Below are 27,683 nucleotides of genomic sequence, written 5' to 3' on the forward strand. Positions count from 1 at the left end.
TGAAACTACTTCTGACCTCCACAGCTTTACTTTACTTAAGTAAGCAATAAATTCAGCTTCTTGGTTTCAGATACTGAATAATGGTATTTAAGAAAACATGACTTTTCCCAAGGGAGTGGGGCCAGCTCAATTCTTGCACCTGTCTGGTCCTTCCCTAGACTCCCACCCTTGCCATCTGTCCTGCTGCCTTCCAGACCATCCTTAACACAAAGTGATCTTTCTGATACACACTGGACTGTATCACTGATCTGCTCACAGGTTACAGTTTCTAAACTTCTGAGATCCACTTAGCCTCTGCTGACATCTCCCACCTCATCTCTTGCCCCCCATTTCATAGTCTTTCCCATCATCCTGAAATTCCTCCCTCTTTGCACGCATCATTCCACCCACCACAAGCCTGCCACTTCCCTTGGCTGCACCTAGCTTGTCTGTCACATCCAGCCTTTGTTTGCCAGTTTCCTGACCCAGCACCCAGCAGTGTCCCCACCGTGTCCCTCAACTCCTGCACCTTCTATTTCTCCTGGTGGTAGCACTTAACTCATACTTGTTGTTCCATTATCTGTACCCATCACAAGACTACGAACTCCTTGGGCAGGCTTGGGCTTTTGTTTATCACTGGGTCCTCACCAAATCTAGTACATTACTAGGACTACAGTCTTTTCCTAGGAATATGGGGCCTGCTTTCTTCTCATCTCCCACACCTGTCTTTTTGGAGGTAGATGCTGAGATGGAGTTTGGGATGCAAGAAGTTTATTAGGGAGGCACAGCTGTGAAAGAAAGGGGGAAAGAAGAACAGGCAGTAGAAGTCAGTGATGCATGCTCCGTCGTCTCAGTTACCTTCAGTGATCACTTTAGTGCTGCCCCATCCCAGCCTTTGCATTTGAAGGGAACCGAGCATCATCCCTTGGTTATGGACCATTTCACACTGGACTTCAGGGAAATGACCCTGTACCCTGTTTATTAACACTTGTCCATGAAATTTTAATATTTGGGTTATGATATTATTAAAACAATTTGTAATATAAAAAAGTGCTGGATTTAAGGATAAAAGGGACCTAGGTACCAGCTCCTCTGCATAGTAATTGCGTATTCTGAGGCAACTTACTTAACCTCTGAATTCCATTTCTCTACCTAACAAACAGAATAATTACTCACAAGGTGGTCATGAATATTAACCATTATTGTATGCTAAACAGGTTTTTTAAATGATAACTTTCAACACAGATGTAAAATGGTAACATTAATAGTAACAGGATTACTAATAATAGTACAGTGGTACTTGGCTTGGGTGAACATTCCAGTATGGGTATGTTGAAGAGATTTCAAGCCTTCGTAATGACCTTTTAATGAATATATTCAACCTAGTCAAATGTCTTACTTTCTTTCTCAGAGTAGTGTTCAGTGTCCTTTCAAATGAATCATGTAAATAATTAAAATTTGAAACAAAATCTATTAGCTTTCTCCTCCCCACTACTTTTTCTTCTCTTTGAGGGCCAATCGTGGTTCTCTCATCTGTTACCTTATCTCAATTTGCCATGAATGTGAGGATTTAGTAAAGCAATTTAAATATTTGAGCAAAGGGAAAATTTAGAATGACTCACAAGGACAGTAACTGATTTATTTTTTCAACTGCAGTCTGTAACATTCAAGAAGCCGATGTGATTTTCTTTTGTGATGGCTCTGACATGGTATCTGATTCAGACTTTGTTACCATGACAACTTTCTTGTCAGACTTAATTGATAATTTTGACATTCAGTCTCAAAGGATGAAAATTGGGATAGCACAATTTGGGAGCCGCTACCAAGAAATTATTGAGTTGCAAAACTCTCTGACTAAAACACAGTGGAAGTCTCGAATTCAAACTATGACGAAGAGCAACGGGCTTCCGCGAATGGACTTGGCGCTGAAACAAGTGAGCGTTATGTTTGAGCAATCCGCTGGTGGGAGAAGGAAGGCTGGTGTCCCTCAGACTTTGGTGGTTATCACATCTGGGGGTCCCCGCTATGATGTGACAGAGGCAGTGAAGACCCTGAGAGAAGATGGCATTTGCATTCTGGCTTTGGGCATAGGAAATGTTTATAAGGAAGAGCTCTTGTCGATAACGGGCAATTCTGAAAAAATCATCACTTTTAAAGACTTTGATAAACTAAAGAATGTGGATGTGAAAAAAAGAATGGTCCGTGAAATCTGCCAGAGTTGCGGGAAAACCAGTGAGTGCACCCTTGCTCTTTCTTTGTTATTATTTGATTGCAGCTTCCCAGTTGTCCATTTCCCAAGGTGTCTGTGGGTGAGTCCAGCAGAACACGTGTGCGGTGAGAATAGACATCTCCTCTTTTTCCAGAAATTGAGATCGGTCAGCCTCCCTCAGAGACAGGGGAAAGGGTGCAGAGGCTGGAGGAGGCCCTGGGTTGTGTCCCCTGGTCAGCCCTGCCCCCCAATGTAATCCAGTGGTTATGCTCCTCTAACACCTGGAACTCAGCCTCCTATTTCTACCCTCTCTGCTTCTGGAAGTCCTAGAGCAATGCCCTGCATCCCACAGGAAGTAAGTAAAATAAACATTTGCTGACTGGACATTTTCCTATTCTAGCTTTGTTAAACCATCTTGTAAGGGATTCAGTGTGCGTGTGTGTGTGTGTGTGTGTTGTCCATCTGTGTCAGATGTGTCAGCACACATCTGTACATTTTCTTCTTTTAATGATGGCATTCATATAATCATAACATAGTAAAGATTTGAATTGTCCTTGGGGATCATTTAATTTCCAGAGTTCACCAATGCTGATGGCTACAAAGGCCAGGTGGGTCATGGAAGTGAGTCAAGTGGGCAGGGAGTGAAGAAAATGAACGCAGAGCCACGGCTCACCTGATGAGGATGTCATTCTTCAGCTCCAGGTGCGAGTTGCTGTGTGGGACTCAGGTTCTGTACACTTGGGGCTGGGAGTTGGGAAGACAGAGCAACATTGAAGGATAATATTTTGTGGAATTTGCACAACAGGCAGAAATTCCGCAGAGAGCTTCTGTTTCTAGACTCGTTATGATGGAAGTGACTTCTTTTACAAAACACATTGGTTTTTCCAAGCTCTCTATTGGGGTGCTCACTGAGGGCAGATGACAGTGGTGGAGGAGCCCGGGACTGGAATCAGAACGCCAGGGTTCCCACTCTGGTTCAGCAGCAGCAACCGCCATGCATGACCATCTCCTCGTGTGTAAAATGAGCAACTGGACAGGGTCAGGGGTGACCAAGTGACAACTTGTAGCTGAATTGGGGTTGTCCTATTTGGTGTTGACAGCTTCTTAATTAATTGATAACTTTTACAAACTGGAGATATTGCATTAAAATGCAGATTTCAGGTTTCTTTTTGAAAAATCAGACAACGTAACCACATTAAGCCCCATTTCCCACATGGCTACTCTCAGCTGGAACTGAATGGTGGACAGATGTGTCATTGCTCTGCGTTCATTTTCTCATTCCCTGCCCACTTGACTCGTTGATATTACCCTCCTGGCCTTTGCCACCATCTGAGTTGGTGGCCTCTGGATTAAATAAACTCTAAGGACAATTCATATATTTAATATGTTATAATTATATAAGTCATAATATGTCATCATTAAAAGAAGAAAATATGCATGCACATGTGCGCACACACACGAGGCCAGCCACTGAGAATAAGACTAAACCATGATTAGACTTCAAACAGTTACTGAAACATGTAACATTTGAATGGGACATGCAAGGGCGGGGAGGGTGAGGGTGAACCTGTGCTACATGTTGACTGAGCAGCCAGTATTTTCCTTTTTGGACACTTTTGGGTCCTAGAGACCCTCCAGCCCTAGACCATGACTGCTTCCCCTTTTCCTGCCCCATCTGCCCTTCCTTGCTCCTGTCTGCTCATTAATTTGGCCTTATTTCCCTTGGTCTCCAGACTGCTTTCTGGACATAGTGGTCAGCTTCGACATTTCCACTCACCTGATGGGGCAGCCATTATTCCATGGCCACCCCCAGCTGGAATCATACCTCCCAGGCATCTTAGAGGACATTACCTCCCTCAGGGGTGTGAGCTGCGGGGCAGGCACAGAGGTACAGGTGAGCATGGCCTTTAAGGTGAACAGTGACCAGAATTTCCCCACCAAGTTCCAAATCTACCAGGAAAAAATATTTGACAGCCTACTGCAAGTCACCGTCAACGGGCCAACTCACCTGAATGCACAGTTCGTGCAGTCCATGTGGGACACGTTTAACGATACGTCTGCATCCCGAGGACAGGTATCCGTGTCACATTCTAGCTCCCATCTCCATGCTCTTGTATTGGTTTCTCCCTCCCAGTTATATGTTTTGTTCTCATGTCATCCCATTCTATGCTTCCCTCTTTCTCTAGGTATTACTCATCTTTTCAGATGGTCTTGGGAGTGAAAGCAAAATAATGCTTGAAGATACATCGGACAGGCTCAGAGAAGCAGGTAAAGTTGAAATTGAAAAAGTAAATGATGAAGCATGGAATCTGCTGAACAAGTCTGTACCTACTAGGGAGCTCTGGAACTTGGGATTTGCCTGGCCACTTGAAGCAACTGCTGCTGGTGTCCTGCCCAGACCCCCTTGACCAGCTGCCCACTTATCCCCCAAATGCTGCAAACACTACAGCCAAGTTCTTATACCTGTGACCTTCTATAGATGTGTGCCCTTGACTGAACCCAACAGTGACCTGATGCTTGGAATGGGGGTTGGGGTTACACATCCCACCTGAGGGATGAGAGCAGGGGTAATTATTGCAGAGGGATACAGAAACCCAACACTCTTGCCTGAAGTGGGTCAACTCTGGTATAGCCTACACTCCAGGGACCCTCAGGAATCAGACCCAAGTGAGGACTTTACTGAGACACATCCTTGCTCACAACCTCCCCTTCCCTTTCCTGCTTCTCTCTCTCCCTCTGTAAGCCACTTACATACAGATTCCTGTCTCAGATTCTGCTTCTAGGGAACCTAAGACACTTCCTACTGTGTCTGATTTTCCATGGGAAAGATTGCAACATGGATTTTGAAAAGCACTTCTCACTATACCTCCGCTGTCCATGTCATAGTTTCAGAAGAGCTGGGAGCTAAGTGCAGAAGTGGAGAGTCACATACAGAGACAGGAGGCAGGCAGGTGACCGGCAGGTGGGGCATGTTATTGGAGGCTTCCTTGGTGTAGCCCTTGTGGCTTCCAGTGTTCAGCTTCCATGGAAACTCCCAGGGGCCATAAAGGTCCTGGTTGTGTCACCTTCCCTTCTTGAATCCCTACTATACATTCCCACTGTTCTTAGAATATCAAATTCCTTCATATGGCCTGTGAGGCCTTACAGGATCTGGCCCCACTTCCCACTCAGCTTTACCTGGCTGCTCACACTCTGTTCCATCATCAGAACTTTTTCCATTCTCCCTCCAATGTCCTTTTCAACCTCACCCTCCCCACCCTTGCATGTCCTCTTTCCTTCTGCCTGGGACTCTCCCCACTCTCAGCTTCCCCCAAGTTCTTCTCACCACCTCCCTTCTCTGGTTCTTTCCCTTGACCAACTTCCATTCATCCTTTAGGATCAGTCTAGACATCAATTCTTCACAGAAACCTTGTGTGACCTTCCAAAACCGAGTTAGGAGCTTCTTCTTCAGACTTTTGTAGCATCCTGACCCTCTCCCTGGTACAATGATTAATACAAATTAATTAAATACAAATTAATTAAATCTAATAAGCAAATATTTGTTTAATGAAAGGAGAGAAAGAGTAAATGGACCAGCGAATGAATTAATGAGTGAGTGAATGGGTGAATAAATGAATAAATGAATTCCTGGGTATGGCCAGGAGTTCAGTTGAGACTGGAATCACCTGGGCGTTCCTCAAGCTTCCAGGGCCCACCCAGCTGCCAGGGTGTTTGGCAGTGGAGATGATTTGAGAGCTATTTACATTCTATTTACAAATTTTGTAATTAATTTACAAATTAATGTAATTAATTTACATTCAGAAAAATTCATAGTTCATAGCAGCACTATTTACAATAGCCAAGACATGGAAACAACCTAAATGTCCATCAACAGATGAATGGATAAAGAAGATGTGGTATATATATGCAGTGGAACAGTACTCAGCCACAAAAAAGAATGAAATAATGCCATTTGCAGCAACATGGATGGACCTAGAGATTATCATACTAAGTGAAGGAGATCAGACAGAGAAATACAAATATCATATGATATCACTTTTATGCGGAATCTAAAAAAATGGTACAAATGTACTTATTTACAAAACACAAATAGACTCACAGACATAGAAAACAAACTTATAGTTATCAAAGGGGATAGTGGTGGGGGAGATAAATTAGGAGTTTGATATTAACACATACATACAACTATGTATAAAATAGATGAACAACAAGGACTTACTGTATAGCACAGATATTGAACTATATTCAATATCTTATAATAACCTATAATGGAAAAAATATATATATTCTGTTATATATATATATATATATATATATGACTGAATGACTCTGCTGTGCCCCTGAAACTAACACAACATTGTAAACTAACTATACTTCAATTTTTAAAAATGGTGCAAAAAATAAATTTAAAAAAGTTACTAACTACCATGTTAAAAAAAATTCAGAAGAACTGTGAAGATGAACAATATCCTTTCTTAAAAAATTGCTTTCAAATGCCCCAGAACTGCATTAAGATTGGTGGTGAGGAATCAAACACAGTTTTCTGCTAATGTTTTTCTGTAAGATTTCTTAGATTTCATGCTGAGGTCAGGCACCATTGCCTCATGTGTGTACTGAAGATGCAGGCAAAGCGCTGTTGGGTTCTTCAGTATCAAGAACACTCCTTTCTCTTATTTTTCACCCCTTTTTGATTCTTTCATTCATGTTCACTGAATGGAAATAAGATGGGCTTTCCTTCTTTTTTGTGTACAATTCCTGGGGCTTTATATCTGTTGTATTTACTGCCTAGGACTTGACGCTTTGCTGGTGGTTTCCCTAAACTCAACCTCTCATGATGAGTTTTCCAGCTTTGAATTTGGAAAAGGATTTGATTACAGGATTCACCTGACCATTGGAATGAAAGAATTGGGCAATATGTTATCACAGTATCTGGTGAGTTGCTGAAGAAAAAAAAAACATTATTCAAAATGCCCTGGGAACATTGGAATTGGAATTGGAATCCTGATGAGTATTCCCAAAGATTCCCTTGTTTGCTCTAAATTCAGTTACATGGTCTTTAGCATATGAAAAATTGTGAAAGCCCAGAGCATTGTTCTTTGCTTCGCCATGCCCTTTCATCCCTTGTCATCTCGCCAAATGAATGCAGAGGAAGCTAAAATCCAACCAACCCCTAATTAAATCAAAAGCCCCCAACAGTTTATGCTGCAGAAATCCAAGGAAACAAAAGCTGTTAACTAGGAACCAACCAGTCTTGTGCACACTTGGCCTGTGGCCATCTGTGTAGTGAGTGCCTCTTCTATAAATAGAGGTCATTTCCTTGGAAAAGGTATGTCGCCAGTGCAGTTGCTGATCTGGTGCTCTTTCTTCAGGGTTAAGTCAAAAAGCACCTCTTACTCTCCGCAGCCCCTCACCCAATGAGAGAGGACAGGCTGTAGGTGGTGAATTATGATTTATGTCAATTCAGTTCTTATGTGATGAAGTTCCTCACCATAGTTGCTCACTCATTTTTTCTTTTTCCCAGGGAAACATTGCAGAGAGGACTTGCTGCTGTACGTTTTGCAAATGTTCACAGACTCCAGGACCTCAAGGGATCCGAGGACCACAAGCCTTAAAGGTGCCATTGAGTTGTGACATGCTTTTACCTAATGGGCTTTGATTTGGTGTAGGTGGAGCTGAGATTGAGTAGTTGGGTTTGCAACCTTTGCTTGATACTGATGTAATTACTTTGGGCCATTTGTGTGACTTCTATGGTGTAGGAGCCAGATCAGAAGGGCTCACATTTTTAAAAATATATATTTTATTGAAGTATTAATTTACAATGTTGTGTTAATTTCTACAATACAGCAAAGCGATTCAGTTATACATATATACACATTCTTTTTCATATTCTTTTCTATTATGGTTTTTCATGGGATATTGAATATAGTTCCCTGTACTATATAGTAGGACCTTGTTGTTTCTCTATGTTATACATAGTAGTGTGTATAAGCTAATCCCAAACTCTTAATTTATCCCTTCCCTCCTTCCCCTTTGGTAGTATAAGTTTGTTTTCTATGTCTGAGTCTATTTCTGTTTTGTAAATAAGTTCATATGTATCATTTCTTAGATTCCATGTATAAGTGATATCATATGATAGTTGTCTTTGAGTTACTTCACTTGGTCTGATAATCTCTGGGTCCGTCCATGTTGCTGCAAATGGCATTATTTCATTTTTTATGGCTGAGTAATACTCCATTGTATAAATATACCACATATTCTTTATCCACTCCTCTGTTGATGGGCTTTTAGGTTGCTTCCATGTCTTGGTTATTGTGAATAGTACTGCTGTGAACGTTGGGGTGCATGTGTCTTTTTGAATTAGAATATTTTCAAATATATGCCCAGGAGTGGGATTGCAGAATCATATGGCAACTCTATTTTTAGTTTTTTGAGGAACCTCCATGCAGTTTTCCATAGTGGCTGCACCAATTTACATTCCCATCAACAGTGTAGGAGGGTTCAGAAGGCTCACTTTTGATGCTACTATTAAGAATGACTCCCTTGGGCTTCCCTGGTGGCGCAGTGGTTGAGGGTCCGCCTGCAGATGCAGGGGACGCGGGTTCGTGCCCCGGTCCGAGAAGATCCCACATGCCGCGGAGTGGCTGGGCCCATGAGCCATCGCTGCTGAGCCTGCGCGTCCGGAGCCTGTGCTCCGCGGCGGGAGAGGCCACAGCAGTGAGAGGCCCGCGTACCGCAAAAAAAAAAAAAAAAAAAAAAAAGAATGACTCCCTTTTCTCTTATGTATCCTTGGTGTTGTTGCTCCTTGGCTTTGCAGTTTACACTTTTGCACATTAGACAGTTTGAAAGGTGTCAAGAGGTGTTAGAAATGGTGGGGAAAGTTGTGCTTCATCAGCAATTAAAAAAAGATTATGAAAGATCAATTACACAGCAATAGCATAGATAAATATATCGTGGTATTTTAATTCAGTAGAATGCTCTAAGGTAGTGAAAATGAATGAACTACAGCTACACATAACAACAGGGATAACTTTTACAAACACAATAATGGCCAAAAAAACCAAAACACAGAAAAGTACGTATGGTATGATTTCATTTATAAAAAGTTTGAAAAGAGGCAAAACTAACCCATAGTGTCTAGGGATGAATGATTAAGTAGTGAAGTATTTTTTTTTAAGTCCAGGAAATATTATCATAAAAGCAGGAGTGTGTTCCCGGGGGAGGAGTGAGGAGTTGTTTGTGATTGGGGTAGCTGCTGTGTCTGGGTACCAGCCATGTCCTATTTCTTGGCCTGGGCGGTGATGACACAGATGTTCACTTCATAATAATTAAGCTGTACCTTTATATTTTATTTACTTTTATGCACTTTTCAAATGCATTTTAGATATCACAATGAAAAGGAGTCTGGGCTATTTTATTTTAAGAACTCAAACACAGTTCTTGCTCCTCAGTGCTGCATTGTCCATCCTTGTGAAAGGATAATTGATCAAGGACCTCCCTTTAGGTCCTTGTTGTTTACCTGTTTTATACACAGTAGTGTGTATATGTTAATCCCAAACTCCTAATTTATCCCTCCCCTTGACTTTTTACTAAGTTACAGTGTTTTGTTTAGCACAGTTTCGTCTCTTATTATGTTGCTTGGTACTAGAATTCTATTCCAAGAGCAAAACTCCCCAGTATACTGAGCAGACAGTGCGGACCTGTTTAGAGGGTGAGGAAAGCAAAACTTAAAGGAAATCCTTGCCAAAAATAAACCACGAGGCAGTTAAACGCAGAGGGAGAGATGATAGCAACTTAAATATGCATAACCTTGTTGTTGAAGGGCTTATTCTTTTTTAAGCTCTCAAAAAAGCAGAAGAAAGTAAAATGATCTCTTTGGAAATGTTATCAATTTGCCTGCTGAAAGGGTCCTGGTGGCCACCACTGTCCTCCATGCAACCCCCCCTGGCACAGGGCTGACCCTGAAGCCCTGAGGTACACTGGGTTCCAAACTCAGCCTCCTGTAGGCATCAGGAGGCCACCTCTGCAGAGGGCTTCAGAGCCAATAACGAGGACAAAAGCCAGCCCTAGAACTTGTCTGACTCTCTTCACACTCACAGCCACACCTGCAAAAACCACAACCAGGTTGGAGGGAGGGTCTTGCCTAAAATGCCTAATGTAACAAGTTTGAGTTGATGGAAGATGACTAAGATTGAATTTTCTCTCTTTCCTCCCAGGGTCTTCCAGGTCTGAAAGGCAGCAGAGGACACAGGGGAGAGGAGGGAGACCCTGTAAGTTTTTGTGACCCACTGCCCACCATACTTACTGACTTCCTTTTTTCATAAAAGAAGCTTTATTTTCCAGAAGGGATAATGGGGTTTTGTTTATATATTTTTTGTAGTTTGGGGGGAGGGGGAATGTGTTGCTTTTCTTTTTTTTTCCTTTTCCTTGTCTTAATCATGAGGCACTTGCTAAACCTACTTTTTGGGAGAAGGAGGGAGCAGGCTCACCTACATTTTGCCTTGCACAGTTTTGTGGGTGGCAGGGAGCTAGGCATCCTCTTTCCTGCCCCTGCGCAGGGTGAAGCTGGATTATTTGCGAGGGGCTCTCTCTGGACCTGCAGTCCAGTGCTTCGGACATGGAAATAGAAGCCGGCAAAGCACCCCCTAAACATGGTGTTGTGGTCCCAAGCCACATGTGGTTTTCGAATCTCAATCTTTGACCCCCAAACCAGAACTGTCACTTGGTTCACCAAATTATAAAAATGGATTTGGAGGAACTGAAACCACTTAGGTGGCTCCATTGGGATAAGAAAAGCTTAGGAGACATCCAGCCTGCATCTCCATCCCCTTAGAATCCTTATCTGCACAGCAAGTTGTGATTAAAAGTATAGGCTCCCAGGGCTTCCCTGGTTGCACAGTGGTTGAGAGTCTGCCTGCCAATGCAGGGGACACGGGTTCGTGCCCCGGTGCAGGAGGATCCCACATGCCGCCGCCGAGAGGCTGGGCCTATGAGCCATGGCCCCTGAGCCTGAGCGTCCGGAGCCTGTGCTCCGCAATGGGAGAGGCCACAACAGTGAGAGGCCCACGTACCAAAAAAAAAAAAAAAAATATATATATATATAGGCTCCCAGATTAGGATTGACATATATACACTAATATGTATAAAATGGATAACTAATAAGAACCTGCTGTATAAAAAAATAAATAAAATTCTAAAATTCAAGAAAAAGAATAATAAAATCATTTTTGAGATCTGAAAATAAATAAATAAATAAATGTAAATAAATGTATTTTATTTATTGACTGTCCCAAATCAGACAGTCAAGGGCTGATCTAGACGTGAAAACTTAACAAGATATGTAACTTCTTGACCCTCGGTTTCCTCATCTGTAAACACTTATAAATTCCTCTAAGACTGTAATTTACCCACCCTGTACCTGCAGAGGGGTCATGGAGCCTACTGAGCCAGCTAGGGTTTGAGTGAGGGGAAGTGTCACCCAATGCCTGACTGCGAGCCCACAGCTGTCTCTCAGCAATTGTGGCCATAGGTGAGGCCTCCTGCTTTTACTGGGAACAATCCTCAGAATAAAGAAAGCAAAGCAGCAAAAGGAAAATCACCTCTCCCCTCACCTACCAGGAAAGCAAGAACTAAGTTAATTGCTAGATGAGTATTTATCCACACAGCCAACCATTAGCACCTTCTATGCACCCAGATCTGAGCCAGGCACCAGGGACACAACGGGAGAAGAGACAGTTGGGGGTTCCTGCTCTCAGGAAACACAATATTGTTCTTCTCTTGAGACTCATTTTATTCTAGCCCTTACCTGTATTTAAATATTTCCTGGGAGAAGGCAGACTAACGGGAGAGGCACATGTCATTGACCTTGAGTGCTCTTCCCTGTGTGGATGCTCTAACTTTGGGGATCTTTAACCTTGTGGTCCTTCCCGTGAGCGCTGGCTTGGGGCAATGTCATTTCCTATCAACTGCTTCTGCTCAGTTCTGGTCCCCTGACACAAACTTGCTTCTCTGCCGTGAGCAATTTTGAGTTTTTCAGGCCAGTGTTAGGGCCTGGGCAAGATGTTAGGGCCAAGATGTATCAGTGGAGCATTGGGAATGGGGCTGCAAAGTGAAGTGACTTTAAACCTTTGGCTGTGCTTTCTGATAAGGGCAGGGAAACAACTGAGCCCATCCCACACCTTTGTGTGATCTTGGATCTGTAAGAAAGCCCTGAAGGGAAAATGCTTGAATCGAAGGGAAAACCAGAGTTAATTAATGAATTTGCAGGAGAGTTTGCTTTGTCTAGAGCTCAGAGTGTCCAGCTGCTCTGGCTTCACTCTTGAAAAGTAAACTGCTGGCAGCTTCTGGCAAAAGAGTCACTTTGGATACCTGTTTGGGTACATTTTCTTAGGGAAGACAAGGAGACACTGGACCCCAAGGAAATAGAGGGATTGAAGGATGTCCAGGGGAGCAGGGTCAAAAGGTAAATATTGTATTTTAAATTCTCTATGGCATCCTCTCCGTCTCTCCTCCATCCCCTCCCTCTTCTGTGATCTCTCTTCCATCCCCCCTCCAACTTTCCCTTTCTCCAATTGCATGTTAGTTTCCTCTTCTGCAGAGTAAGTCTATTTAGTCATCCCAAGAAATTTTGAGCATTATTAAATTCCACCTGTAACCTCTTTGTGGTTGGAAACCCAGAAGCTACTAAAGAAATACAAAATCACTCTCTTAACGGAGGCAGCCCCTTCCTGCCCCAATAGACTGTGAATCCACATTCTCCTTGACATGCCAGTGAGAGATATTTAATCTTTTACAGGGAGCCAAAGGATTTGCTGGATATAAGGTACTGTAGTTACTTCTTCAGTCAAATTTCACTTCCTAATGGGCTTAGTTTACTGATAAGCACGTGGCAGAGATCTCCCTTGACCTGATTGCTGCCCATCTTTGTCTTTCAGGGAGAACATGGAGACGATGGGATTGATGGACTCTATGGGGAAGAGGTAAAGCCATTTTTCCTTAAGTACCATAAAATCGTCATGAGGTTGATGTATTTCTTTAATGGGAATTTTGTTTGCCTTGTCTTCTTTTAGGGCTTTCATGGACTTCCTGGGAAAAAGGGAGAAAAGGGTGATCCAGGGTCCCAGGTAACACTTTTCAGTACATCAAAGAAGGAGAATTTGGTGTTAGAGATAGTCTTCATTGTTGTGTGTCACAGGTTATGAGGAATAAAGTTGACAGTAATGAAGCCTATTACCACCGAATAGATGCTACATCCTCATTTGGGGCAAGTGGGTAACTATGCAGTTTTCAAGAATTTCCAGCTAGAAAGATTCAAGACTTGCAAGGATGTTCTATGAGCATGTTTTTCAGAAGTCTGCAAATGAATGCATTTGCCTGTTAGCAGCTTACTTCTTCTCTTTATTGTATCAGAAAAAAATAAAAAGCAAGAGAAAGAGACAAAATTATTTTGGTGGCCTTTGTGTAGCAAATCACAGAGAAAAATTTTTTTATTTTCAATTCATTTTGACACTCATTAATGTGTGCCTCCTTGGTTCCAAGCGGCTCTCCTTTTATGTTCTGAGTCACTTATTTATCAAATACTTCTGGATACCTGGCATGTGTCAGGCACTGAGTTATGTGCTAACGACTCAGAGATGAACCACACTGTCCTTGTCTTCAAGGATCCCCTAGTGTAGTTGGAGAGACAGACATATCAATAGCTAATGATGACACAGTATGTGGTTGGGGGTCATGTTATAGGTAACTAGGTGGGAGCCCAGAGAAGGGCACCTAACTCTGCAGGGTGGGGAGTGAGTGCAGGAAACCTTCCCAGAGGAAATGATCCCTGAGCTGAAGATGAATAGGAATTAGTAAGACGTGGAGAAACGGCAGTCCAGACAGAGGGAACAGCATAAGCAAAGACCTGGAGGCTTGGGGGCCCTGCAAGTTGTTCTGCTTGGTGTGAGCTTTAGGGTACAGGTGGAGGGAGGTGAGGTTCAAGAGTGGGTGGGAAGAGCTGGTGAAGGTACTGGTGAGCCATGGAGGAGCAGTCTGGATTTTAGCCATTAAGGAATGGGGAGCCTTAGAAAAATTGTAAGTAGGGGGGTCACAATCGAATTTGCATTTTAGAAATATTCCGTGACAGTAGTGTGGAGGATGCATTGGGGATGACATAGATGCAAGGCAAATATGAGAGGCAGATCTGTAATAATCAAGGTGAGAAGTGATGAAGCCTTCAAGTAAAGCAAGAGACACAAGACCCATGAAGGTTGTAACAGGGTCCAGGCTGGAGTGAGGACCTAGTGTGCAAAATTTAAGGAAGCACTCATTCTCAGAGTGAAGCAAAGTGTGAGTACCTGCCTAAATTTTGCACCCTAGGTACCTTGTTTGTCTCACCCTAGTTCTGACTCCGGGATATCAGATCTCCAGGTAACCAAAGAAGCAGGGAATGAGAAGCCAGTCAAAATGCCTGCAAGGATCCCAGCTTGGGCAAGTTTAGTTGGGAACAGTTGAGTTTGAGATGACAATGGAACATCCCAGTGGTGGTTTCCAGTGGACAATTTAATTACAGATGTCAGAAGTTGCTAGACTGGCTGAGTTGTCCAATACGATACCCACTAGCAATATGTGACTACTTAAATTCAAATTAACTAAAATGAAAAATTCTGCTCTCAGTTGTATTAGCCACATTTCGTGTGCTCAACAGCCAACTATGGCCAGTGGTTACCATATTGGACAGTGCAGATGGAGAACATTTCCATCTCTGCAGAAAGTTCTGCTGGGCAGTACTCTGCTAGACCATGAGAAGTTTTCCCTTTTCCCAGCCTTTTTATAAATAATCCTGACTATAGGCTTAAAACTGGACCTTGTACTGCTTGAGAGGTCAAAGGGAATCTGGCTGGGATAGAGGAACGTGGATCATTTTGTCTGATTGATTTTCTCCCCTCCAAACACCACTATGCTTGACATTTTAACACTCTCCTACAAGCTAACTCAGAAGCTCATTTTATTTTTTTCAGGGCAGCCCAGGTTCCAGAGGCCCTCCTGGGGGATACGGGGAGAAGGGCTTCCCAGGGGATCCTGTAAGTTACTGGGGCCCAAGTGGCTCTTAATTGTGTAGTTTACTCCACACTTCTTGTGTCTCCTGCTAACCTGCAGGCAAAGGCATGTCTTGGGAGGGGGTGGTAGGTGTTGACTGAGGCTTATTGGTTTGGGGAAAACCTGCATCTGATTTGGGCTGATTATGTCAAAAATTCAGAGATGGGAACTAAAATTCCATCTAATTCATCCTTATGTATCTTGAGACTTTCAAGTTCCTTTGGGAATGAAATTTCCATAATTTTGCTTATTGGGTTTCTAACATTATTGATTCCCTATTTGAAGATTCGATTATAGGGGAATCTTACTACACCTTTGAGAGACTGGCATAAGCATGTTTGGATGAGTGCATCAGTGAAGCTGCCAGTACAGAGAAGGGAAAATTGCCATAGCTTCAGCAAGCACTCTTTTAATTCTTCATTTATCACTAAGCCTCCTTCAGATTTGGAGAAATATTGTTTCTTTTTTTTTTTTTTAATTCGTGAGTTTCAAATATGGAGAATTTTCTCACACCTCTCGTTACTTAACCCAAATTAGTTTAGTTCTTAATATTGTACCATTTTGAGAGAAAAAAAAAGCTGATATTTCTTGATTCTAAAGTACTTTTTATTTAAATCTTCCCCTAGGGTAATCCAGGACAAAACAATAACATCAAAGGACAAAAGGGCTCCAAAGGAAACCAAGGAAGACAAGTAATTGGATCTATTTTACATATATGAGTTGATTAATTCTGTTATCGAGCTGAGGCTTTCCTAAAGTCTAATTATTTAGTAAAATACATAACAGTTTTTCTAACTGAACAATCACCCCTAATTTCCCATTTAAGAGAGCCTTATTTTCTTAAAATATGGTATGCCTGTAGTAGGTTACACCTCAATGGGCAAAGTTATTAAGTTTCTAGCAGGTGATATTATTATATGGGAAAATTGGTCATTAGCAGTGCGTGTTGCTATACCATTTTCCTCTTTAATGGATATATACCCAATAGGGTTAATATGCAGAAACATTCTGGCATGACACATTTGTTCTGTTTTAATAGTGCTTGAGATTTTTATGCTGATGTCTTTGTCATTTACTCAGAATCTTTTGCCTTATGATCTTGGGGGAACAATTGTGTTTCTAGGGTAGAACCGGCCCGAAGGGGACACAAGGCAGTCCTGGTTCCAGAGGGAGCAGTGTAAGTATTTCCGTGGACGTTTATTTCCCCTCCTTAGCACTTGGAGATGCCAAGAGGCATTCAGAATACGTGTCGCTGCAGTTAGCTGATCCAGGGCAGATACACTGACAGTGTTGTCTTTTGGGGCCAGGTAATTCTTTGTTGTGACGGGCTAGCCTGTGCATTATAGGATGTTTTGCGGCATCCCTGGTCTCTACCCACTAGATATCAGTAGCACCCACTCCTCCCCAGTTGTGAGGTCCAAAAATGCCTGCAGATCTTACAAATGTCAGTCGGGGGTAATGGGGATGCGGTGGTGAGGCAAATTGCCCCTGGTTGAGAACCGCTGTGACAGTCTGCCTTTCCCTTTCCACCTTCCAGAGACTTTTAAATGTCTTTGAAGAGAGCCAGTGGTTTTCACATAAAAACCTTCCTCCAGTAGCTTAGCATATTTGAGCTTCTGTAGAATATTAAGAAATAGGTAAATGTGCTCTCTTCCTCCTCATATGTCGCCAAAGGGAAAGAAGAATTACAGACAAATTCTTCCTGAATAAACCAAAACATTGGCGATTAGGGTCAAACCAGTGGCAACCTGAAGATGCTGTGGTAATTTTACAGCATCCCATGTGATATCAAGCCTGAAACAGAAATGTTGGATTTCTGCTTCTTTTTAAGGAACAACCAAGAAATCACTTTTCCCTTTGTGGACTACCAAAGTTAGAGAGGATATTTACGATGGTTAGAAACCCTTTCATCATGCACTCAGCACGGAGATCATCAAAAGAGAATAATGTCCAAATGTAGATTTGGCCCTGAGTTTTGTTCACGAGGACACTGAAAATACATGGCTTCCTTTTCTGTCACAAACTTGGAATCTTCTCACCACTTTGAAAGCTGTGGCTGATTGCCTCCCCCTCTGGGAGATATAGTGGATGAATGTTTTAGTTCCTCTTGCCTTTGTTTATCTTGACTCATAGTTCTTAAGGGAAAGGTCTGCAGTTGGATGGCTTAGGCCTCCCAGTGTTTCTGGTGAAATTCTTTGGGACTTTGCCCACCTCTCCATACAAGAGAATTAAAATTAATCAGAGGAAGCAGGAGAGCAGCAAGATGAACTAAATGCTATAAATTTTAAAGATAAATATGTAGTTTTGTTGGTTTAAGAGAAAATACTTTTAGTTTGAAATAGCTTTATAGCTGTCATCATCCATCAGGCACTTTTTAAAAAAGAGTGGGGTGGGGTAGGGGATTATTACTTGGACAAACCAGCCAATGACTTTAAGTCACTCCATGCACAGGAGGCTCTCAGCCTCCCTCCCCCATCCTCACCCACTTTCCTGCCCATCTCCTCCTTTGTAATTAAACAAATCAATATGGATGGATATAAAACAATGGCTTTTCTACCCCCTCCTTCACCTTTCCAGTGAAGGCTAGAATTCTCTATGATGGTCAGAGGATCTTAAATGGATGACAAATTCTAAAAACAGAAGCAAACCTAAGACATCTCCTCCCACATGACAGAATTTCAACCTGTGTAAATTAATTGTTGCCCCAGCTATTGACAAAGCAACGGATCCATGTACTAAGAACCAGAGCATTTGAAACCATGTTCCAGGCCCATTGCCTTTGGCCTGTCAGGCACAAGGAATACATATAAATAATAGTATTTATACTTCTAGAGCACGTATTTTGTGCCAGGTCCCAATCAAATCACTTTCAAATACTACTTTGTTTAATCCTCATAACAAATCTATCAGGTAGATACTATTATTATATCCATTTTACAGATGAGAAAAAGCAAGAAACCTTGGACAAGTTGCCCAGGATCAGGATAGGTAAATGGTAGAGCTGGGGTTTGAACCCAGGGAGTCTCACTCCTAATCAGCCAGGCTCAGACCTATTGTGCAATTGCTCTGTGCCACCCAGGCTTTACAGGGCAGGGGTGAGCTCAAGACTGTCTGACTTCTGACAACACGTCCCTAACCATTGTGTTACTAAAATAAGAATGCTATTTTGTCCTTGCTTTTTAATGTAGACAGAATTATGACATCATGGAAACAGTGGCTTCAAACTGTACTGTTTCTGCTCTTCTTTCATCTGTCAAGAGTTCTGTGAGTCACATCAATGTACAAACGGCTGACAAGTTACAATGGGTAACTTCTCCCAAAGGGTATTTGCATTTTAAAAGCAAAGAGTACCTGAATCGAGGGGTAGAACCTCCGTGGAAGTATTCTAATCATCAGCCAAACTGGTGGAGGTGATATTTGGTCAGGTGTTTTATTCTAAGGAGGTTCAGAAGCTGGGCAGTTGAAAGAAAACAGCTGCTCTGAAATCATTTCCATGGCTACCTTTCCAAGTGAACGTAGGAAAACGTTTTAAGTATTTGTTTTGTACATAAAATAATCATAGTTGTTTATCACCACACAAAGTAGATCAATGGATGAGATGTTCTGCGGCTCTCTCAATGAGGCAGAGGTGGGAGGTAAGGGGTGAGAGTAGACTCATCATTGCTATTTAGGGAGAAAGTTAGGATCTGGGGCTTGGATTTTCTTCCCGCTTGGCTACCCTCTGGAAAGCAGAGACAGCCACTAGGTGGAGAGCCTGCACTGGCAATTTGAGGTAGCTTCTGGAGAGGTGCTGTCAGATTTTAGCTTCAGACCAGCTTTTCTGGTGGCATTTGGACCAGCACAGAGCTGACCTGACCCCATCAGCCATTTCCTCCTTGGAGAATTCCATGGAGTCTAACCCCAGCGGGCTCATGGGAAGCACTGTGTATAACGAGTTTGTATTCCCCCCTAAGATACGATCAGGGACCCAGGACAGAGAGAGACGGATATGGCACAGCCTGTTCTCACGCAGGAAACCTCTGATCAGCAGACAGTACGTTGTAGGATTTGCTGGAGAGGGGAGGTATCAGACAGGTGCTTCAGGATGATTTCATTCTCCAAACAGCCTCCCGGATAATTGTCAGGGTTGTCAGACTGGAGCTAGGTCTGTAATGACTTTTGGATTGGTTTGCGATCCATCCTCCAAATGTTAGTTGATAATTAAATGCCCAGTGTGTAAACTTGTCTTTGGAGAGCGATTCGGGGAAAACATTTCTGCGAGCTGCTCGTTACTCTGTCTGTCAGGGACAAGACAGGTCGGGTTGCCTCTAAGGAGTCTCCATCCAGACACTCACACACTAACAGTTTGTCTTTTCTGATACAGGAAAGAGAAGGCCGGAGGGGGGTCCAGGGTACCTCGGTGAGTATCCTTTCCCCCACGTCCTCTGTGGGAGGTGAGGCCAAGGAGATGTCCCACAGGCAGATGGTACTGCCAATGAGTTAGCGTTTGATGCGGCTGCTGTAGGAAGGGCTGAGCACTGGACATGAGCCCCACTGACTAGGGGATCAGTTAGACTGCCAGACACAGGACAGGCCTGACCTAAGGCAAGCCTCCTTCACAGACACTTCAGAGACAGGGGACCTGTGCAGCCCTGAAGGCTGTGCTATTCACATACCCTGGGCATTGACTGCAAGAGAGTGAAATTCTGTCTTAGAGTAAGAAATTACCTGGAGTTCGATTCTCAGACAGTTTGGAAGAGTACAATCCTAGGCCAAGTAGGGCATGAGCCAAGAGTGAGACAAGATAGTTCCTGGGTACCATGCCCTGAAGCCCTGAAGCACTAGGTACTATGAAGAGAAAATGTATATGGAAACCATGTGAAGAGAATCTTAACACTGAAAACTCATCCATCAGGGGGAACCAGGGAACCCTGGACTTAAAGGTGCATCAGGAGCCGAAGGATTACAAGGCTCACAGGTATGTTGGAATATTTGTAATACTGATAATGTTGTTATTCTGATGGGAAGATGTAGTTCTGTATAAAAATAAATAAACTGAGACAATTTGAAGCTGCCCCCGCCCTCCTCCATGGTACATTTCTCTGGGATTCTACATTTCCCATTGAGGGTGGGTGATTTTGCTCTGTCAAAATTTGCAGCTCACTGATAGAAGAAAGGCTTGCTCTTGCGTATACCTGGCATCATGTCTGCCTTTTAGTCATAGTGAATTATTGAGACCTTAATACTATGTTAGTAATCAGTATCCAGATCAACAAATTGATTTTTCTTAAGTGAGGTTCTGCACGCAGACTCCAATGAAGGAAAGTTAGGAATTGGCAACTATTACTCACCTCTTCCAAAGCTGACTCTATAGGGGGTGACAGTGCTCTGGAATATCACCGATAGGGCTCTATGTGAGTCATCTGCATTTTTTCTTGGTCATATCATTAGTGAGACGGGCACTGGAATTAGGACATCTCTGTTTCTTTTCCATGTCAGAAATACGCCAGGGTCATCCTAGAGAATGGTTTGCAACACATGGGTACATAGTCACCTGATGGAGTCTACTTTAAGCCTGAACTTGTCTAGAAGGATCTGCCTACATAGATGTGTCCATCCTAAGACCTTTCCAGGAGTTCATTTTTCTTCTAGAAAGTTCTAGATTCTTCATACTAAGTCTGAATTTGGAATTCTCTTGAGTGGTTCTGGTGTCCTCTAGAATGAGTAACCATGGGACCAACCTAAATTCATCCCCAGACTTTGTCGAGAGAGGGGTGACATTACCTCAGCCCCTCCAGGGTCCCTTTGATGCTCAGGCTGTGAAACAAGGCCAGCCCAGGGGCTGTAACCACCATTTGCACTGGGCAACCAGGACATCTTACAGCTGCTGCTTTGGTGATGAGAAACAATACCAGCACCTCCAGCTTTTCTTTCTGTGTGAGAGAACCATATGAGAACCATGCATTTGATGGGAAATATGACAAAAAAAGTATGCTTTAATTCCTCTGATAGGGATCTGCTGCTAAAATGTCCTTTTGTGCTAACTTGCTTTCTCTTTTACACATTGATGCACTTTGGCCCAGGCAACCTGCCCCATCAAAGGAATCCATCTGCCTATTGTTTATGTCTCCCTTCTTCTATGGGCTTTATTTCTCCTTTTAGTCTCTTTTCCATTTCTCCCTGCCACAGAGGGATGAGGTCTTACACTCAGGCAGGATATTCCTTCATAAGAGCTGCTCCACTGAGTCTGGGTCTCCTTTCAACTCCTCTTCTGAGACATGCTTAATCTCAGTGTTAAAGCTGCTTGAAGGGCTGGATAGATGCTTTTCCATGCAGGTGTTTCAAAAGCACTAATGAAGAAAGTCAGTTTTTGGGCTTCCCTGGTGGCGCAGTGGTTGAGAGTCCACCTGCCGATGCAGGGGACATGGGTTCATGCCCTGGTCTGGGAAGATCCCACATGCTGTGGAGCGGCTGGGCCCGTGAGCCATGGCCACTGAGCCTGTGCGCCTGGAGCCTGTGCTCCGCAACAGGAGAGGCCACAACAGTGAGAGGCCCAAAAAGAAAGTCAGTTTTCATTTACTTCATTGTATTGTGTTTCTTTTGTTACCGTCCAAGGGGTCAAATGGACTTCGCGGCAGGAAAGGAGAGAAGGGAAACGAGGGGCACAAAGGACCTCAGGTGCGTGACTCAGATGGTACCTCAATGGTCTCCAACCTTCATTTTCCTCTTGCTTCAAAGACGTCTTCACGTAGAGTTTTTTTTACATTATCTAGTATGGAGTATTTCATTTGGGGATTAACTTGGGACAAATCTTTAGCACAGCTCAGATTCCTTGTACATTCGCCTTTCTCCTTCCCGGGAGTTTGACTTGGAAAGCACAAACCCACTTTATCCGCCTGAAGGAAGCCTTTAGAAGAATGCACATCTTGCTGACTCATGAATATTTCAAAACCTGATACATTATTCTGCTTTTTCTAACTTTTAAAAATTATCGGTGCCATGCCTATCTCCATTGACTATAGATATTTGAAATGGACTCTGCAAAGAACCCTCGCTACCCAAATTTATTTGATTCTTAAGTTCAGCTTTGAATTCACCCTCTGAAACTACTTGATTCCCAAGTTTCTGACAGTAAGTAATGAGAGTTTGGATGGTGAGAGATTCATATTAAAAATGTTCTGAATCTTGGGTTTCCCTGGTGGTGCAGTGGTTGAGAGCCCGCCTGCCGATGCAGGGGACACAGGTTCGTGCCCTGGTCCAGGAAGATTCCACATGCCACGGAGCGGCTGGGCCTGTGAGCCATGGCCTCTGAGCCTGCACGTCCAGAGCCTGTGCTCCGCAATGGGAGAGACCACAACAGTGAGAGGCCTGCGTACCACAAAAAAAAAAAAAAAAAAAAAATGTTCTGAATCTATTCAGTTTTTCAGCTCAGATAGTGAGAGTTTAGAAGGCAAGCGATACCCATGTTTGCTCAGTTATCTTCCCAGCATATTTGTGAAAGACCGTTTTGCCCCTTTGCAGATCGGGAAACTGAAACACATTTGACATCCCATTTTATATGTGTGGATGACACAGAGCACAAAAGTGACAATGACAGCACAATGTCTTGTTCTAACGAAATAACGTGTTGTGTCAAGAGTGCCTTTTTTATTTCTCACTAAGTCCCCATTTGGACTAGCGATGTCCCTGCCAATGAAGACTTGGGGTCCTCTAACCAGGACTGTAGCCTGAGTCACCTGGTTTCAGGCTGGGTTTCCTGTTAAGGAGGCATCAAGAAGTTGCTACAAATGACACGAAGAAAAGCAAAACTAATCTAACAGGTTTTGTACAAATTGCTGTAGCACAAACATCTGTGTTTCCTATATTCTTTCAGGGTGCTCCTGGGCCAGTGGGAGATAAAGGGAGTGTTGGAAGGCCTGGACTTTTGGGGAAAAAGGTAAGTGTTATCTCTTACAGATTTCAGATACTGAGGAAAGAGTAGCTCCATTTTTTTCCCTTGATTTTCATGTTAATTCTTCACATGATCCAGGCACAATCAACCACTCACCAGCTTTCTGCCAACATTCTTTTCCTTCCTCTCTGAAACTGCCCCATTTCACTGGGAGAGACAAGGTTTATTCACCTATCATGAAACAACTCTGATAAACTCAACTCGCTGGTTTCGTGAATGTGTCAAGGCACTTGGTGGTAGAGTCGGCCAGGGGCATGGGGGATGTCAGAACTCAGATCTGTTCATGCATGCAGTTCTAGGTCTAACTCAGACTACCTTCTCAGAAATGTCCTTATTGGAGATCGTTAGAGACAGACTGTTGGCCTGTTCAGAATCTCACTGCCCTGCTCAAAACCTTTCAGCAGCTCCCTCCCCCAGGGCCAGCTTCGTGGGCCTGGGACCCGTTCAGTCACACAGGGGCCCTCGCTTAGAAGGCGCCCCTACTTGGCCTCAAGCTCTGCTATCACAGTCTGGAAAGTTTGCTTTTGAGTTAAGGGCCCATGATTTCATTTGAGTCCCACAGATTATGTCACTGGTCTTACCTTCGGATGACCCTTAAGAAAATCTCCAAATTTTCCAGTAGCTTAGAAGACCCTTTGACCCTGTTTAATTCTAAGGCTTCCTAGCTCATCTCCCTCCTGTGTGCCTGCCCAGGCTTCTCACTGTGCCTTCCTCCTCCATTCTCACTCCTCCCTCGGTCCTTCTTCCAGCTCACACAACTTATCCTTTAAGCCTCAGCATCCCTGCTCCCTTCCTTCAGGCAGCCAGCCTGCCTGCCCCACCAAATCTGACTTAAGAGTCCCCTTCTCTCCACTGCCACAGCACCCTGAACTTTATCACACAGTGTAGAATTGCCTGATTTTCTCTCATTCTAACCAGAGTATTCTTGGTGAGGGCAGGACCACATCGGTCATGTTCAACTGTTCCTTTTCCAGGACAATAAATAACTGTTGGATGGGTGAATAAATCAGCAAATGAATCCACTTTCCCTGGAGTAAATTTTCCACTCTTTCTCTTCTCCTTTAGTCCTTCTATAGCACTGGGAAAGCAGTGCTGAGTCCAGCTTTGGGCTGTGCTGGTATTTCCTGCTTGCCTTTGGGAAGATCGTTATTTGTTTCTTACACTCCCTAGCTTGCTGAGCATTGAACCCTCACTGAGAACCCTGAGTGTCCCCAACTAGTGGACAGAACATCCTATGGTGGGAGCCAGGTTTGATTTTTACTGATCTGAAGCTGTCCTTGTCTCACTAGGGAGAACCTGGAATTCCTGGAGATCCAGGGCCACTGGGGCAAGCTGGACGGCAAGGAAAGCAAGTATGAGGTTTTAGGACTCTTACCCTTTAGCAGCTCCAAGGGCTCAGTAAAGAGAAGGGGGCTGACACCATTAGCTTAAGCACCTGGGGTCCTGAAGGTATTTTGGGACCTCCTAGGAAGATGTAGGGACATTCCTCCTGCTCCCTGAAGCACTCATTCTATAGCTAGTCTGTCTGCTAAAACAAAGGGAGAACAGCAAGAGGGAAAGGAGAATGCAGAGAGAATAATGGATGAGCTCAGTATTTTAACAACTTATATGGCCATGTCAGTTGAAACTCAGGTGACTTCTTGTAAAACTCCAGAGTGACAAGAGGGTAGTAGGATCAAGAAACAGGGTATCTGTTCTAGTTGCTCTGGCTGTACCAGAGTCTCAGTTCATAAAACAGTCAATATAAGAAAAAAATAGGAAAAAAATTAATTTCTTTTCAAAAATAATGTTTATTACAAATATTAGGCATAGATATTGTAGAAAATTGACTAAGCATAAAACATGGGAAATGGGAAAGAAAAATTACCCATAATCCCACCATTTTGAAATATTTATTATTAATATCCTGGAGACAGAAAAAAAATTATTTTTCCCTATTAACAATGTATCATGGGCATACTTCCATGTCATTACATTTTTCCCTCAAAGTTACTTTCAATAGCTTCAAAATATTCTACTGAATGTATATACCTTAGTTCACTTGACCAACTTCTTATTACTGGATATTTAGTTTGCTTTCAGTTTTTCACTGTCTTAAAATAGCACAGCAATGAATATTCTTGTATGTAACTAAGTTTTTGGATAAAACCATAATTAATTTCTACATAGAAATTTCTAGAAGTAGCATAGCTGGTTCAAGGAATATGTACATGTTTAATTAAGGCTTTGAACTCTATTGCAAAGTGTCCTTAGGAAAATTCCAAGGATGTATGTACCCTTGTGTTGTGCAGGAAGAGTGCTCACTTCAGGGCATACACACCAACAATGGGTATTGTCACTTTCTTTTATTTCATCTTTACCAATTTTACTGACCAAAAATGATGTCTCATTACTGTTTCAAATTGCATTTCTTTGGTTACTAGTGAGGATAACATCTTTCATTATGTTTATTGTCCATTTACAATTCCTTTTTGGGAAATTCCTCACCCAGTGTTCTTTGGACCAGCTCCTAATTTTCCAGGCAAGTAACTGCCACTGACTCCACTAGTCTTAAATGACCATACCTCTGCCTCCTGTCATGTCTGCACAGGAGTTGAGCAAAGAAATACCAGGGCATATACCAGGAAGTGTGGAAAACTAAACGGCATGAATATTCCCAGAGTTCAAGTTCATCAGGCCCCCTCCACCTGGAAGTCCCCGGTGCTTTTATCCTGACACCATAATCTCCCCAGTATAGGTTACAATTAATTTCCGCTCTTGAGAAATTGAAATGAACTGATATATTCACAGGGTGATTATGGCATTCCGGGCTATGGTCCTATGGGACGAAAAGGAGTAAAGGTAAATATGGAAAACAATTATTTCTTTAATTGGTGAATCAATTAAATGGTGTGTTGATTTATTTATGTTCTCTGCTGAAAATCGTAGGGCCAAAGAGGATTCCTTGGAGATATGGGTCAAAAGGTATTGTGCATATAACTTGTCAAATTTACCATGATCTTGACCTTCTACTTGAGAATTAAGATAAGTCTGTGGATCTGAATGAAACAGGAAAAAAAAAAGCAAGACAATCGGTTTGCCTGAGCTTCATGAAGAAAGGACCATACTTAACTCCTATGAACCTTTAAATTGGAAAATTTGTCCTTCACTGCCTGATGTCCCTTGTCTTGAAACCCTACCTCTAGGTACCCTCTCAAGTTTAGTCCTTAGTCCTTTTCTTGATTTCTCTACCCTGGTGATCTCATGCAAAACTCTTGCCTTCTGCTATTGTACTTTGCCCTTCATTATTGTGGCTTTCACTTCCTCTTACCTGAAAGATTACCATATTCTCATTAGTCTCCTACTTGCAACTTTAACCTGCTTCAGTTAATCCCAAACACTACTCTCTTGATTTTTCCCAAAGTATAACTTAGTTATGTTACTCTCTTGGTCAATCATCTTCTAGAATTCCTCATTGCCTACCAGCCTGAAATTCACCTCCAAGCTCTATGACAAGACATTCCTTCCATTTCAACCAGAGTAGCTCAGGTTATATCTGTTTTATACACTGGAATTCTGTAATAAGATTTATCTAAAAAAAAAAAAGCATCCTTAAAAATGAACTTATTTACAAAACAGAAATAGACCCACAGACATAGAAAACAAACTTATGATTACCAAAGGGGAAGGGGGGAGGGATAAATTAGGAGTTCGAGATTAACATACATACACTACTATGTATAAAATAGATAAACAACAAGGACCTACTGTATATATAGCACAGGGAACTACACTCAATATTTTGTAAAAAACTATAAAAGAAAAGAATCTGAAAAATAATATATATATATATATATAATATATGTGTGTGTGTATAACTGAGTCATTTTGCTGTGCACTTGAAACTAACACAACACTGTAAATCAATTATACATCAATAAAAATTAATTACATAAAAGTATCTTGTATATCTTCCAATCATTAATGCTCAAATTAAAATAGAAAATATGGATTAAAAAATAGAATGTAAGTAAATTGAATCAACTACAGTATAGGAAAATAGCCAATTTTTGATTCCCTTAAGAGTGCTTTTAATTGATGAATTACCAAAAGAGATTCTTTCCTTAGGTGGAGAAGGGTTCAAGAAGGGACTATATAAATAACTGTTAGGATAGGAGTTCTCATTGTAAAGGACCAATTTTCTAATTTGCTGATAAAGAGAGAAAATTAGCATATTCCAATTTACAGATAAATGGTAAATTAGCATATTGATAAGTGTTAAATTAGTTTTCCACCAAAGTCAGAATAAATTTCTTTTTACCTTCAACTTTTTGAGGAATGATTCATGAATTTAGGAAGTAATTCATTAGTTAGTACTTTATGTAGTCAATACCCCATATGTTTTCCTTGATTTTCAAGCATTTTTCTTTAGGTATTTTTAGTAACTGATTGGATAGCCATTGTATTGATATTGATGCATAAATATTTGTATTCTCAAAAAAATTAAAATAG

At 42.3% G+C, this 27,683-nt stretch overlaps 1 protein-coding gene across 1 annotated transcript in view; it reads left to right on the forward strand.

The window, feature by feature from the left end:
* Positions 1 to 27,683, forward strand: part of COL6A5 (collagen type VI alpha 5 chain) — a gene marked incomplete at both ends in the record, with an annotated part of 107,889 nt that overhangs the window by 22,611 nt on the left and 57,595 nt on the right. The window contains 20 exons of the mRNA XM_082655016.1: positions 1,636 to 2,211; positions 3,922 to 4,262; positions 4,375 to 4,456; positions 6,978 to 7,120; positions 7,710 to 7,802; positions 10,402 to 10,455; positions 12,576 to 12,647; positions 12,981 to 13,007; positions 13,120 to 13,164; positions 13,255 to 13,308; positions 15,184 to 15,246; positions 15,889 to 15,954; positions 16,386 to 16,439; positions 19,626 to 19,661; positions 20,157 to 20,219; positions 21,857 to 21,919; positions 23,115 to 23,177; positions 24,482 to 24,544; positions 25,983 to 26,033; positions 26,121 to 26,156. Coding sequence (XP_082511142.1) covers positions 1,636 to 2,211; positions 3,922 to 4,262; positions 4,375 to 4,456; positions 6,978 to 7,120; positions 7,710 to 7,802; positions 10,402 to 10,455; positions 12,576 to 12,647; positions 12,981 to 13,007; positions 13,120 to 13,164; positions 13,255 to 13,308; positions 15,184 to 15,246; positions 15,889 to 15,954; positions 16,386 to 16,439; positions 19,626 to 19,661; positions 20,157 to 20,219; positions 21,857 to 21,919; positions 23,115 to 23,177; positions 24,482 to 24,544; positions 25,983 to 26,033; positions 26,121 to 26,156 — 2,045 coding nt within the window. The remainder of the gene's footprint in view (positions 1 to 1,635; positions 2,212 to 3,921; positions 4,263 to 4,374; positions 4,457 to 6,977; positions 7,121 to 7,709; positions 7,803 to 10,401; positions 10,456 to 12,575; positions 12,648 to 12,980; positions 13,008 to 13,119; positions 13,165 to 13,254; positions 13,309 to 15,183; positions 15,247 to 15,888; positions 15,955 to 16,385; positions 16,440 to 19,625; positions 19,662 to 20,156; positions 20,220 to 21,856; positions 21,920 to 23,114; positions 23,178 to 24,481; positions 24,545 to 25,982; positions 26,034 to 26,120; positions 26,157 to 27,683) is intronic.

The sequence above is a fragment of the Grampus griseus genome (genome assembly GCF_964374135.1).
Source record: "Grampus griseus genome assembly, chromosome: 5".
Lineage (NCBI taxonomy): Eukaryota > Metazoa > Chordata > Mammalia > Artiodactyla > Delphinidae > Grampus > Grampus griseus.